Genomic DNA, 15,379 nt, shown 5'->3' on the forward strand with positions numbered 1-15,379 from the left:
ATTCACACTAGGACAGTCTGAGGGACTCTGGCAGGGAATGCTGAAAATTTCACACCTTCATTTGGTTTGGTTCACTTTCACACTGCACTTTTTCAAGAGGACCAAACTGCCTGGACAATGTCACGCAGTTACAACAGCTGCTCGTTTGGGGGCGGTATTGCCCGAAACGACCACTGACCAGGAAAAAAAAAAAGCAGGAGGAAGAAGAAAACCCGGCTCATCGATTGGCCAGGACCAAAAACGGAAATCCATCCCCTTCAGCCAGCTTGGTCACCAAAAAAACAATGGAGCACCTCCACCTGCACCTCCTCACTGCTCCACGTCTGCCCACATGACATTTTCCAACTTTTTCTTTTTTACCTCTGCTTCTCCTGGTTTGCGCTGTTGGCTTGGGGGTTTTTTTTCTACCCAAAATGCACACTATATCACTTCCTCTCTTTGGTTCACTTCCTCTCTTTGGTTCGCTGGATAGTCCATTTGCTTTTCTCATTGTAAGCAAACTGCACCAGGGTTCACTTGAACCGAGACCCCAAGTTTTCAAATGGACCAGGGTTTGCTTGTTTGATCTGCACCAGAGTCGAATGAGCGTTCAAACTACTCCAGATGAACCGAACTGTCCGTGGAAGCAGACCAGGGTTCTTTTAAAGTGGACCAAATAGCGCCAGTGTGAATGCGTCCTAAATCCCCATAGGCTCCCATGTTAACATGCCCAACTTTACAGCAGAAATAAATGTAATGTTAACAGCCTGGTACGAAAACAGTTTTGGTCTCTAAGGCTTATTTCAACATGTATATGTTTAGAATATATGATAAATAGTATGTAAGAGCAATTTAAAAAAAACAATAAAAACAGCCAAAAACAATAGTCATTGCACATAGTCCATTATAGCACCATTATGGTGGGTAAAGCCGGGGGGGGGGGTTCTATAGTCTCTGAAGTCTGTCTGTGTGTAATGAGGGTTCTCAGTCTGCCCAAGGGAAGGGTGATGAAGAGGGGGCGTCCGGGGTGTGAGGGGTCCAACCTTATGTTTGTGGCCTGTGTGAAAAGACAGCCTGAGTGGATGTCACAAAGATTTGTTAGGGTAAAGCCGATGATCCTCTCAGCCGTCTTGACAACCCGCTTCAGGTCTTTCTTTTCCGCAGCACCACACAGTACAACAGTATGTTATTATGCTCTCAATTGTGCAGTGGTAAAAGCAGATCAGAAGTTCCTGAGGAGGCTTGCTACGTTTCAGGGTCCTCAGGAAGGCCTCACCACAGTCAATGAATCAGTTCCACCCTTGCTCCCCCACTACGCCAACCTCTTGTCCAAATATGGTCATTTCTGGGTCCAAAAAACCAAGATGGCGACGCCCGAAATGCCAAAATTGAGGCTTCAAACCAGTCGGTAGCTATGTCCATAATTTATGCAGTGTATATTTTTAATCAAGCACACTTTCAAAGATGTGCACAACCATGTGAATGCGCAGTTAAAAGCAAATATATTCCCGTCATTTACACACGTCATTTCATCGTCTATGTAAGCAGCTGTGCAATGTATTCTTGTAGCGGTGCGTTGCATTGGAAGATTTGGCATCTGCTCGTTGCGTAAAGTTGAATCTAGGCTAATTCACTCAAATCAGGGGTGTCCAGCATGACTTGCTGCCTCAAGAAACTCCCAAAAAAACTTTAAACTAACCATTGTCAAGCTAAAATAAAGACAAGTTGCATCAAGTGTTTTCAGAAACACATTTCGGTGAACTATTTTTGTAATGTAAGAGAAAGTTTCGAAACAAGCTGCTGTGTTTAGTCTGAGAGCCGTCAAGTGTCCGACGCTGGAAAGTGGAGCAACATCCAAAAACACCCCTGTGGACACGTACCATAAGGCTTTGGCACTGGCACACCTGAATGCAATGCAGCCATTATTAGTATTATTAGTTACACCTATGTTTGACTTGTCTGTTCTCACCCAGGGAAATAAGTTTAACCTCCTCAGTTTGCTATTAGGTCAGATTGCTTTCTTAAAATAATTGCCTGGCATTGCATCATTTCGAGGAGATAAAGCCGTTAGTCATATTACTGTCTGACATTTGTATTTGCTGACACTCACATTATGAAAAATCTTCAACAGCTGGATAATGTAGAACTGATGTTACCCTCCTTAAACCGCAGTGATAACATCTCTGTCTTTGTGGATACCTTCCTCGAATCCCACAAACAAGACTCTTCGTCACTATGACTGCATGCGCACCATGACATGACGCCAGTTATTATGGCAGCTTACCGCATCTGCTATGTATTACTGGAAATGTGTCAGATGTGATATGGTGGGAAAAGAGCTCACGAGCAGGGAATTCCCTGTTTGCTGGGATATAGACAGCCCACATCAGAAATGATGAGTTTGTGATTTTTATACAGACAGATTTGTTTGTCACTATTTTCTTGGTGTGTTAATCCAACCAGTACGTTATTACCACTGAACTGTAGTATCCGAAGACCCACCACAGGTTGGTAACCACAAACACAATATATCACTGCCTCATTTCTCTTTAATTTGATTCATTTTTCTTTTTTAAAGAGTAAGCATTGCCACACACCAAACATCATCACACTCCCAAAGTTGATTCCAGAGTCATACTGCAGGAAGGGAAAAGCTTTTGCTGTGTTAAACATTGCTAAGGGACTGAAGGGAAGCAGTTTCGACCAGCTGATCTCCACCCTTAATTAAACAAACTCTGATCTTATGAGATGTTCGACTCATGCCTCTCCACAGAGCCAGCCTCCCCTCAGGCACGGTTTGCATGATGTACGCAGCTCGTCTGCTTAAGAGGTTATGTTTCATATTTCTATGATCTCGCAGAGAATGTGACAGCCTTGGGGGAATTACAGTGAAAATGAAAGAATACAGACAGCGCGTTCAGATCGGCGGTGGGAGGAAGCATTAAGAAATCGCTTTTTGTCATTCAACTTGGAGGGTTTCGCAAAGTTCACTTGAGAAAAACTTTTTTTGAATATATTCAGCAACTTCAGAATTCTGCAACATGAATATGAGTTGTCCTCAGGTGAATGCTCCTCCATGTTCTGTCTCTGTGCCACATTAATAAAACAGTCAATCCTTTTACATAACAGTCTATAAGAGGGATATGTGTGTCTAAAAACATTCTACATCTTCCGTCTGTCTCTATCATCCATCTCTTTGCCTCATGACGTTTCCTCCTTGATACTGGAAAGATTACATAGATATTATCTTCACTTACCCCTGCTGAATTTTTAGAGCTGGTATGTCACCTTAGTATGCACCAAGACAAAACATCTTCTGCCTAACACCGTAGATATGTCATAGCTGGAGACTTGTGGTCACGGGTTGACGAGATAAAGAAGAAATTCCAACAGGTAGGAAGTTTTTATTACAGCACACGTTGTGAGTCAGAGAGTGAGATTTCAATATCTGACAGATGGAATGTGGGACATATAAATGAACATTTGTTACATTCAAGTCCTTCCCAGATGAGTTCATGCAATGCTGATAAGGTCTTGACGCCACCAGGGAAAGCTCTTTGTATTTTGCAATATACCGGAGTTGTGGTTTCTGTGGTGACTATCTTGCACAGGCGCATCAGAGGTGATGTGTTATACGTCAAAGCCAAAGGGAGCAGGAAGTGGGGAGAGATCATAGCGACCAAGAAGCAGGATGCCAGAAGCTATGGCTGATTTTATTTATTTTATACATTTTATTTATTGATTTATTTTTTACATTTATTTAAACAATACAAATACAGAGTACACAACTACACTATAACATCTCATAAACCACTGACATAGACATACAGTAGTAAAAGGAAGGGAGGAAAAAGAAGTTACAGACACACAAAAAACAAATCAATGAAATCATTATCATCCTTCTTCTAAACTTGGCCTTAATCTATTCCTTCTTTTTTCATAGTCATTCAGTTACCCCTGCCTTGAAGCAATAACGCCTTATAACATAAAGAAATGTTTTAAAAATGAAAGGAAACAGGGGAATGTTAATCGTTCTTTTCCTTTCGATTCAAAAATAAACCTTGATTTGATTTTATTACTTTGATTTTATTGCGCCAATTAAATAAAACAGACACTTTTTATGAAGGGCATATTTAGACCATTATTTTAATTAACAGAAACCCAACCATTCAAACGAATATCCACCAAAAGCAAACATTTGTTTGTGCCTAAGCATGAAAGTGCCAGGAAACTATTGTTTTTGTAGAGATTATTATTTTTCTCCGCATGCAACTACAATTGGGCTTAGGATGTTTGAAAACTCCTGAAAATTGACACAGCACGTTTCAGAATTGATGAAAATATAAAGTTCTGCAGTGACTGGGCTCGAGCGTGTCCAGCAGGCTCCATAGCACCCCCACAACACATGCCAGGGTTAGGACAAGGTTCCTTCAGTTGCCATGAAATCTGAGTGGTTTATTAGTCTCATCTCCGAGAGCATATACTTTTTTGTTGTTGTTGTTGTTGTTGCCCTACAGAAAGTCAGCCATCTTGGATTTGTATGTTAATTTTCATTTTTCAAACACGTTTGAGGACTCAAAGTGCACAAAAACTCACAAAACGTTGCACACATCTTGGAACTAGTGATGGTTTGGTTTGGTTGTGCAGTCCAGCTTGGGTGTGGCTCGTCAGCTCTACAGCGCCCACAACCTACTTTTTGCCTTTGAATGCATTTTTGACAACCATGCTATACTTGAAACTTCACCAAACTTGGGCCACACATGGACAGGTGCCAGATATAGAGTATAGAGTATAGAATTGTGTTCAGCATGTTTAGGGGGCTCCATAGCGCAACAATAAGAAACACTCACAACTGTAATAATCACTGCGATATGACTAATGATAATAACAGTAGTAGACATAGTAGAATACTATTAATAGTAGTAATGACACTTCCAGTAATGAGAATGGAAGTATGACTAATTATGACAACAGTAGCAGTGGGTGTCAAGGAGGATCTTGGCAGCAGGCACAGTCATACAATAATTATATAAACACCTCCTAATGACACTCCAGTGTGAGGCAAGGTGACCACAGAGAGAAAGTGGGTGTAAGAAATATAAAAGCACTGTTTTGTAACTAGCTGCAGGACGGACACAGGGTTTCACAATTCTACAGAAAAAGATCTGTGTTTCTCTACCAATAACTGTGACTGTATCCCTGAAACATGTGGATCTGAAGCGGTTTTCTCCAAAGTTTCTCCAGAATTTGCCACAGTGCCAGATGTGTGGGTGTGTGACACCTTGCAAGACGACAATCAGCAGAACGTGTTGCCGTTTGATAGATGAGATACAAACCCTCAGAGCACTCTGCAGTTTGATAGTGTAGATCAGTGATTCATAAACATGGCTCTTAAAGGATGGTCGAGGGATCCACAGAAAAATGAGGAACGGTTTATTTTCACTATTTAATTCACTATGGAAGTCAGCCCGATGTCAGTAAGAGTCATGTCATGTATCACTTCAAGGAGGACCGAAATGCAGACCAACAGGCAGGTTGAATTTTAAACAAAAAGTGAACAGGTAACTAAAAGTCCAAAAGAAAGCAGAACCAAAACAAAACTGAAAACCAACCAGGATAATACAATGAACTCAAATCTAAACAGAACACCAGGAACACAGGGTGAACACAGACAAACTGACCCAGAACAAAGGGGAACACACAGGTATATATACACAGAGAACTAATCACAAGAACGAGACACAGCTAGGGTAGGAAGACATGGGCCAAAGGAGGGAAATGGAGGCTAACAACAAGGGTGGAGCAAACAAGACTGATACAGAACAGGTGTGAAGGGAAGACTCTGGGAACAGGGAAGGACTAACGAGACAGGTGTGACAGGTGTGACAGAAAACAGGCGGGAAAACACACAAAGACAGGAAATAAAAACAGACACGACACATGAGGAGAGAATCTACAAAATAAAACAATTTAAATGATAATTTAAATGGTCTTACACCTCAAGTTAAATCAGGAAAGGCTCTCCAATAAAAGTATGTTTTAAGAAGGGATTTAAAAGAGATCATTGACTCGGCCGACCTGATTTCCTCGGGCAGCAAATGCTCTGTCCCCTTCAGTTTTCAGCTGGGCCTCTGGGACAGACAAAGACCTCTGCCCAAGGACCTCAGAGTACGTCCTGGCGTGTATGGTACTAAGAGGTCGGAGATATAGCTGGGGTGGAGACCATGAAGAGCCTTAAAAGTAATCAGTAGTCTTAAAATCTGTTCTAAAACATACTGGGAGCCAGTGTGAAGAGGCTGTCAACCCAGACTCCAAGATTCATTGCAACAGGTATCATGGGTGCAGATCTGATGACAAGTTTGGGGGGGACACAATCAGTTGTGATTTTTTTTTAATTGCACGTGTACAAATCATGCCCACAGAGCGTTTGAGATTGCCAGCATATTTCACGATTTCATAGAGGCTCATCACCATCACCAAGTCATTCAAAAAGCACTACACAGAGAATCATATGTTTACCTTCACTGTTTATTTCTCTTAAACAGCCAGTAGTACATGGAACCAGCCATCACCCTCCTTTTCACTGCTTCGCTGTTAGTTAATGCTACTTCTAGTTTCAGGGTCTCAGGCATGTTATGTCCAGTCACGTTCTCATCTCTCGCCTCTCACGGATTCCCATTTCTCCTCATCATCTTCCCTTTGTCCCAGTATATAGGACTACTGTATACATTTGTTCAATTTCAATCATTTAAGTTATTTAGAATTGGGGGGGGGACAATTTGTGTTTTTCAGAATTGGGGGGGACATGTCCCCCCATCCCGTCCCCCCGGGGTCTGCAATCATGACAGGTATGATATTGACAAAGAAAAACATCAAATTCTCTTAAAAACCATGAAACCAGCAAATGTTTGGCTTTTTTTTGCTTAAAAATGACTGAAACCATTATTAGATTATCAAGAAGTTGCCAATTAACTTTCTGTCAGCTGACTAATGGATTAATCGATAAGTTGACAACTCCAGAATTCTGGTCTTAATCATATCTAACAACCAAAATCTTTTAAGATGGAGGTTCTTGAGGTGGAAACTCATCAGTTTGGGGTCCTTGACATGAAAAAGGTTCAGAACCACTAGCCTAGATCTCGACATGTCACACTGAATGCTGTGCAGACAATGCAGAAGGGTGTACCCAAAGAAAGTCTTCAAGACTCACAGCTTACCATCCTCCAGAAAAGCCGAATAAGAAAAGTGATTACAGACGTCTCCAAACTGTATTTTGGATCGTGTAGCTCATTAACTGCCTTCAGTCGAGTATTGAAGTATAATGGAGATATTCTAAATGAATTGAGACTGGTTGAAGCAGCCAAGCAGCCTGGTGGTTTCCAGCGGCGGCAGCGGCAGTATGGGAAGGGGCCGACAGACAGTCTTTACCACACAGGAGATGAGAAGGAGGACAGAAGTGAAGCCAGACTGCTGATTGATTTCAGGAAAGCCACAGGGCCCACACACACATTAAAATACATGTTCTCCCTCTCCTTTCCACGCACACACACATATACACTCTCCCCCTGAAGGCAAGCACATGACTCTCCGGTGCACAGGGTCAGACGAGGATTGGTTACATGAGGAATTCCCTACTTACTCCTGACGTGACAGCTGGATTAGACACATGTTCAGCCTGGGGGGAGGACACATGTTGATAATGTACGTGTCTGTGTGCGTGAATGTGTGTATTGTTGTTAACCTGGACATTTTTCCTCTTGGTTGTAGGGCGTATCACTGAAATGAAGCTTATAGATGATCTCTTGTAGCCCCTCATCTCTCTTTTTCTCATCCTTCTCTCGTCTGTCAGGGTATGGTGGGTCGAGAGCCGTTCCCATTACCTGCCGTCCCCGCTCCAGCCTGTATAGACACTTCAGAGAGCTACTACGAGGAGGCTCAGCCATATGAGGAAACTTTCAATGGTAAGAACTCTGGGTTGGTGTTACATTTCTTCTTCCTCGTAAATGTTTCACAGGGTTATTCTTGTGAAAAGGAATTCCTTATATTTGACTGTGAAAGAGTGTTTCATCATGGAAATACTGGAAACACATCATGAGGTCATCACTGATAAACCCTGGAATCCCCTCTTGAAACATAAGATGAGTGTATTTTCCCATTCACGTATATTTCAGCTGTATTTTTCAGTGATGTGTGTGTGTGTTATCAGGCCAGTCAACCGCTCTCTTGTTCTTTAGAAACCCTCTTAGCTTGAGCTGTTAACCATAATGGAAACAGTCTGACACAACAGTGACACTTGTTTACATACATATTCTGAAGAGGAAAAAAATGTTTTCTGAGAAAGCGGTTTCACGGACCATAAGCTACGACCGAAAAAAAGGCTGCTATCATGCGCTGAGACACCAAGACCACAGTCTATAAGGAGCTTTGTGAAGCTGCTGTACAGTGCAGCTGTATGGTTTGTTGGGCTGTGGTAAACAAGTTACTTTAATTGCTCATATGTAGCTCAGTCAAACACGTGGCAACTTCCTGAGCACTGCTGAAAGCTAAAATGCTTTGAGTATTTTACAGATGTCGTTGAGCTAGTTTGCTGTCTTTGTCAAGAAGCTGTCTGTTGGTCACTCACTCGGTTAGTCATTTGTGAGTCACTTTTGGATCACGACCCATCAGTTGGGAACCACTGCAATAAACTGTAGTTTTAATTATTGACACATTTTGATATTTTATGACAGGGCTGTCTCAAATACCGGCGTTTGGGCATCGAAGCTTCAGTGAAAAATAATGCAATTAACCTCAGCTTCAACGGGAAGGGTAATGAAAGAACATAAGCCCTCAAGACCATTTTTAAACATCACTTTTCAGTTGTTGCACCTAAAACATTGTGACAATTAACCGTCGCTAGCATACTGGTCACAGTATTGTTAGCCATGATAGCTAGAGAAAAGAAAACTTTGCAAGATGGCTAAGCTGTTAATTACAGTTTTTAGATGAGCTCATTGTAGATTTGTGATGTGCCAGTCCTTTGGCATATCTGGCACTTGACTTTTTGGGGGTCATCCATGCAAATTTTGAAACTATTCTAAGTGCTGGACTTTAGTAACATCCTGCTAGCATATCTGTTAGCCTGCCATGTGTCATCAAACTGTCCTGGTTTCAGTAGTGCTGGTGACTGACATTAGATGAGAGGGAGCTGGAGTCACAAAACTTTCACTAAGTTTAAATGTTCTTGTAATTTGTAATTTACTTATCTAAGAAGAGACAATGTACATTAATCCAGCGGATCTCAACTAGTGGGTCGCGGTCCAAAAGTTGGTCCCAGGTCAGTTCTGAATGAACCGCAAGTGACTGCTGAACAAGTTTGTAAAAAACGCAATTTTTTTAAAGTACAGTGAATTTTTGGCACAGAGCTTTTATTTTGAAGTGCCGTTTCTGCTGGAGAGTAAGTGACTAATGGACAGCCACATGGCAGAGGCAGCAAACTAGCTCGGCGACATGGCCAAACACAAGTATGATGCTGAATATATTAAACTGTGTGGACCTTGAACTAATGACTGAGGAGAAATCTGGACCCTGTGGCTAGACCAGATGGGAACCACTGCATTAATCCGCATTTAAACAAACATAAATGCACCCAAGTTAGCTGAAAAGCTGGTTTTAATCGGTAGTCCCTTTGTCTGATGTATAGGTGACCTACAGTAGAAGAATAGTCATTTTAAAATTAGATAAAAGTAGCTCAGCATCAGTGTTGACATGTCTCAGAACAAGTAAAAATAATGCATAATGAGTGTAATAATCTATAGGGAATAAATCATCTTGTCACAAAGCAATGTTTTGCTGGGGAACCTTGAGTCCTGGCATTCATGTGGATACCACTTGACACACACATCCACCACCAGAACTCAGGAACGGCCCGAGGATGTGGGACAAAGAGCTCAAGGCGCCAACTTTGCCTCCAAGTTCCCCAGATACCAATCTGGTTGAGCATCCATGGTGTGCAGGTTCCCCAAAGCCAAGTCCGATCCACGATGGGGCTGTTGAAGTATGGACACAGGACTTCTGGGTGTGTCCTGTGGTGTCTGGCACCAGGGCATTGGCAGCAGATCCATTGAGTCCTGTTGGCTGCAAGAAGGGGTACCTGTACATTCCACTGATGCTTGATGGGTTTGTGATCTAGGCCTGGTCAACACCTTGAGCTCCTTGTCACGTTCTTCCGGCCACTGGGGAGTGCCATTGGGTGGGTGAAGCGTAATAAGTGGCATCCATATAAGTGCCAGGATGGTTTCCCAGCAGAACACTGCACTGTTACAAGAGGATCAATGTTATTCTCTTCTACGTCAATTACCATGGCAGCAGTCGAAGCTTCTAAGCATTTGGGTCAACCCTATGTTATGATATACTCATGAAGATTAATGAGGTTAATTAGGGAACACTTCATGCATCAATGGCCAGTAGGCCTGTTATGGATTTTCCTTTACCTAATTTGTAACAGTGGACTTGTACTTTTTTACATTTATCTTTATTTATATATAGGCATTTTTCATTTGGATTTTTTCCAATCCTGCCTCTTTCTTCTTCTTCTTTTTCTCCGTCTCTCTATTCTTCTTCTTGTTTCTATTGGCGTTGTGTAGATCTGGACTGTTTTGGCCTCCTCTCAGGGCCCTGGATGCGAGTGCAGAGCTCTGACAGTGTGGTCTATGCTGTTATCAACAGGGGTAGCTACCTCTCTTTCCCTGGATGCCTTTGTTTATGTGTGGCATGTGCATGGGCCAGTCAGCATGCCCTCAGTCCGTACTGTCCAGCATGGCCAGCATCCTGCATGTATAGAAACGACCAATGTCAAGACTTGTGACAAGAGTCATCAATCAGTCCCATCTTATCAATTTCCCCCATTTTGTTATTTCCCTTTTTATCATATCTTTTTCCTGTCACCGCTGTTCATCAGTACTTTAACAGCTTATTTGCAGCCTGGCTGTTGCAAGGAAATCCTCTTCCATTGAAGAAGGTCATCAAGATCAAGGAGTCACTGACACCATTCGGTCCCCCAAGTGCATTTAACAGTGTAACGTGCTGCTACTTGTGCCTTTTCATTCCCCTTCCCGTGTGACTTTCCCTCTTTGTTTTAGTTTCTTATCATGTCTCTGTTTCTTAGATGACGGGGAGGCAGTCAGCAGTTCATACGAGTCCTACGATGAGGAGGAAGTGACCAGAGGAAAGTCGCCGTCGGCGCAGCACCAGTGGCCGTCAGCGGAGGCGTCCATTGAGCTCATGAAGGACGCTCGGATCTGCGCCTTCCTGTGGAGGAAGAAGTGGCTGGGCCAGTGGGCCAAACAACTGTGTGTCATCAAAGACCATCGCCTGCTGGTGAGTAAAAGATTGCCTGGAAATCTGAATTAAAGCCCCGGTGAGGTTTGTCGTACAACAATTAAGGTCATCATGAGCACAGAGGGTTTTATGAAGCGATTGTTTATATTAACAGTTCCATGTAACTGAACATGGAAAAAGCCTGAAGTAAACAAACTCCCAGAATATATTTAAACTCAATATTTATCTGTCACATGCTGTCCTTGTTCTGCCACTTATTTTTAGGATGGAAAACATTAATCCAATAAATCAACAAATACTGTAGGACAGTCTGTTATGGTCCTCCCCTCATTTGGATTGAGAATGATGAGAAGACCCTCATGCCAAGGAGCCAAAGTGCCTATAGTCAGCCCTTGTACAATCATAAGGTTAAGTCCAGTCAGTAGACAATTTGTTCATTTTTAAAAAGGGGAGCGACTATAGTGTACGCTATATTTAAGTGAGTAATTTTATCACTTTACCTTGCTGCCAGACAGCCCTCTCTGACTGGGAATTAAAGCAGTTACCTATGCTCTCGTCAAAGCCACCAGACTTTTTGACTTGTTTGTGTTAACCAATTGGTGCAGTTAGACCAGCAGGTCCTGTGTTCTGCAGGGTAAAAACTGAGCGCAGCATTAGCTCAGGCAGGACATGCTGTCAAGCTCAGCTCACATCCCAGTTACATCAGCTGATCTCAAGCAGCCCAATCAACTGATGGAGCAGCTGACTGATGGAAGGGAGTCAGCTGATAGATCACATGATTCCTTTCCTTTCATTCAGAGCACCCTATTTAAACTGCTCTGGCCTGCCTACTATTGCTGCTTCCTCTGCAAGCTGCTTTGCAACCCTCCTCCAACAGCTGCTCTGTTCTGTTCCGGGGGGTCTTTGCTGCTGCTCTCCCTGCCTTAGGCTTTCCATGTAGGCACATGGAAGGGCAGGGAGCAGAACAGAACAGAGCCATACCACCAAATATAATACTGCAAATGGAAATGGAGATTTCTTTGACTAAAGTGGTCCTGACCGAACTACAAGTTTTAAAAAGCATTAAAGATTTTTGTAACTTTAACATATTATTACTTTGTTGTTGAAATGGCATCATTTTTTTGTGAAGGGTGCATTATGACTTGTTTAGGACTCGAAACTCAAGGTTTAGGACTTAGGACTCTACTCAGGACTTGCCTGTCTTGACTTGGGACTTAAGTGCAAAGAACTGAGACTTCTTGTAACTTGCTTGCTCTGTTCTGTTCCTGGGGGGGGGGGCGGGGTCTTTACTGCTGCTCTCCCTGCCTTAGGCTTCCAATATAAGCACATGGAAGGGCAGGGAGGTTTGATCTCTCTCTGCCTTAGGCTTTCCTCGTATGCATGTGGAAAGGCAGAGAGGTGTGCTCTCTCAGCCTTAGGCTTTCTGCATAGGCCTGAGGACAGGCAGAGAGGCCCCAGAACAGAGCCATACCACCAAATATAATACTGCAATGGAAATAAAGTTTTCTTTGACAAGAGTGGTGACTGACTGAATTATGGTTTTTGGTAAAGGGGTCTGGTGGCTTTGAAAAGAGCATAGATGATGACTGCAGCTCCCCACCTGAAGGGGCTGTCTGAAGGCAAGGCAAAGGAGGGTGGCTTCTGCACTGCAGACTGCTACCATGGTTCGCTTATTAGTGACCTTCGGGGGATGGAGAGGGGTGACAGATTAACAAGGGGGATGCATTTTGGTCATTTTGAGGGAGTTGAAGTCCCCCTCATGCCCTCTTAAATCGCCAACTGAGTCCAGTGTTACTTCTGCCTCTCTCAGTGCTATAAGAGCTCCAAGGAGCAGACACCTCTGCTGGATGTGAGTCTGCTGGGATGCAGCGTGGTCTACAAGGAGAAGCAGCTGAAAAGGAAAGAGCACAAACTGAAGGTCATACCAGTGGGAGGGGAGGCTATCGTTCTTGGCCTACAGAGCAAGGAGCAGACAGAGCAGTGGCTAAAGGTAAGCCAGCCAAAAAAAAGCTCTCAGAAACTGTGTGGAGCAGGATTATTTGACTCACTTTTGAATGTAATTCTGCAGTTTTGATGATGATTTGATAAAAAACAATCTGATTATGTTGACACTAATCAACCTCTCGTTCATTAGGTGATTCAGGAGATCAGTCCCAAGCCGACTGAAAACTATGACCACCAGCACTCTGTATCCGACTCCCCGAGGCTTATCTGTACAAAGGTACAGTTACTTCAGACTTATATGATCAAGCAACATCTGAAAATATCGAAGGAGCTTTTGATTGGCTCTACTTAAACCACAGAGTTCAGGAACAGTCTCTGTTTTTGTCATAATTTTTATTTCTGACACCCACTAAATGACTAAAATGTTGATCTGAACTTTCAGGGAGACCTGAGTGAGAGATACTCAGTGGCTTCAGAGAGCGGCAGCAGCACTGACAGCCATGCTGAGACTCCCGAAAAAGATGGTGAGGCTTTTTGCAGTTTCTACACAGACTTGAGCCAGTCCAAAACAGTGGGTTTTGACACATCATGCAGCTCTAAGTATCATGTAAAGAATCCTCCTCTTCCTCTCCACAGTGAAGAAAAAATCTGGGGCAGGTTTGAAGTTCAGCAACCTCATGAACATTGGCAAGAAAAAACCCTCCTCATTAGAGAGCCCAGAGAAATGTGTGGACACTTCAGGTGAGCAGAGATCGACTGTGCATGTTGTGCCAGATTATAAAGTCTCCAAGCATGCACTGATTGTTACTCAGGTGTAGGTTTTAGTTTTGACACAGACACGGAAACAATAAAATCCCAGACTGAAAGGCAGCAAGACAAACAGTCCCCACACCAAAGGCCTCTCTCCTCAGCTGCTGGCACAGGAGATCTTAACCACCTCCTTCCAGGCCAGCTGCACCTCGCTGATCAATGCACCTCATTAGGCAATGCAGGACACCTGGGAAGAGCTACAGGAGAGGGAAAGGGGACAACACATACAGCTGTAACACCATAATTAGACTCTCTTAATGCAAAACTCTGGGGTCCTCAGCACCTTACACTTAATCTTGAGGACTGGCCACAATGTTTTAAATGAAAAAGTTGTTTGTTTTGAACAGAACACAGAACATTTAATCATTTTCAGCCACCAAGATACTCCCACAATACTTTGTAACCAATAATAATCAGTGTATCTCACATCAAGTTACCTTGAATTTGTGATGAAAACATTTTCTCACGTGCCTCCAGTAAACGAAAAATCCAAAAACGGTGAAAATCCTTGAATTGGAGTAGAAGTGGCCCATGTTTCACAGCAGCAAAACTACGTCAAAACACCCGATACAAACGCTCACACTTTCCTTTATGTGGTCGTATGCTCAGTACTTCCCAAACAGACACTTTCTGACAGGGAACTAAAAGTGAAACATGTATATGCTCTCTTCAAAGCCAGACTCCACTCACAAAAACAGTAATTTTACTTTGTTGAATACAAGGGCTGCCTGTCTACTTCTACCTCAATCAGTTAGTTTGTATTTATTTATACTGGACGAGTTGTGTGAGAGTTTGTATCTCGTGTTTTGACACAGTTTTGCTGTTGTTATACATTGGACCTCTCTGACTTTAGTTCATCAAGAGTTTTCTAAGTTTTTGCATCCGTTCATCAGTGAGAAAAACGTTTTCTTCATGAATTCAGCATTACACGAGGTGAGTAATTAGGGGGTGAAGTATTCCTTTAAACAATGTAGATAACCTCTACATTCTCTGTTCTCTCTTAGGCTACCTCAACGTGTTGGTGAACAGCCAATGGCGGACCTGCTGGTGTCTTATAAAGAACGGACAGCTTTGGTTCTACCAAGATAAGGGCAAGAACAAAGTGAGCCAGCCAGCTGTGACCCTAGGGGGCTGCAGCATTCTGCCTGACCCGAGCCCCGAGCACCTGTACTCCTTTAAGATCGACATGGACGGCACGCAGGTTGCAACCCTGGAGGTAGACAACCACTGCTGCACTTTGCTGCTACTTTGCAACAAACATTTCAGATCTGACTAAATGGTTTGACACTGTTTAATGGTTTGACACCTTGATGTCGTTCACCAAAGT

At 43.0% G+C, this 15,379-nt stretch overlaps 1 protein-coding gene across 1 annotated transcript in view; it reads left to right on the plus strand.

Annotated features, from left to right (window-relative positions):
• afap1l2 (actin filament associated protein 1-like 2) overlaps positions 1-15,379 on the plus strand; it is a 63,699-nt gene that overhangs the window by 40,341 nt on the left and 7,979 nt on the right. Inside the window, exons 5-12 of the mRNA XM_049563003.1 lie at positions 7,829-7,940; positions 10,605-10,688; positions 11,126-11,337; positions 13,109-13,288; positions 13,433-13,519; positions 13,685-13,766; positions 13,879-13,983; positions 15,057-15,268. Coding sequence (XP_049418960.1) covers positions 7,829-7,940; positions 10,605-10,688; positions 11,126-11,337; positions 13,109-13,288; positions 13,433-13,519; positions 13,685-13,766; positions 13,879-13,983; positions 15,057-15,268 — 1,074 coding nt within the window. The remainder of the gene's footprint in view (positions 1-7,828; positions 7,941-10,604; positions 10,689-11,125; positions 11,338-13,108; positions 13,289-13,432; positions 13,520-13,684; positions 13,767-13,878; positions 13,984-15,056; positions 15,269-15,379) is intronic.

Source organism: Epinephelus fuscoguttatus, linkage group LG20 (genome assembly GCF_011397635.1).
Source record: "Epinephelus fuscoguttatus linkage group LG20, E.fuscoguttatus.final_Chr_v1".
In the NCBI taxonomy this organism is placed as follows: domain Eukaryota; kingdom Metazoa; phylum Chordata; class Actinopteri; order Perciformes; family Serranidae; genus Epinephelus; species Epinephelus fuscoguttatus.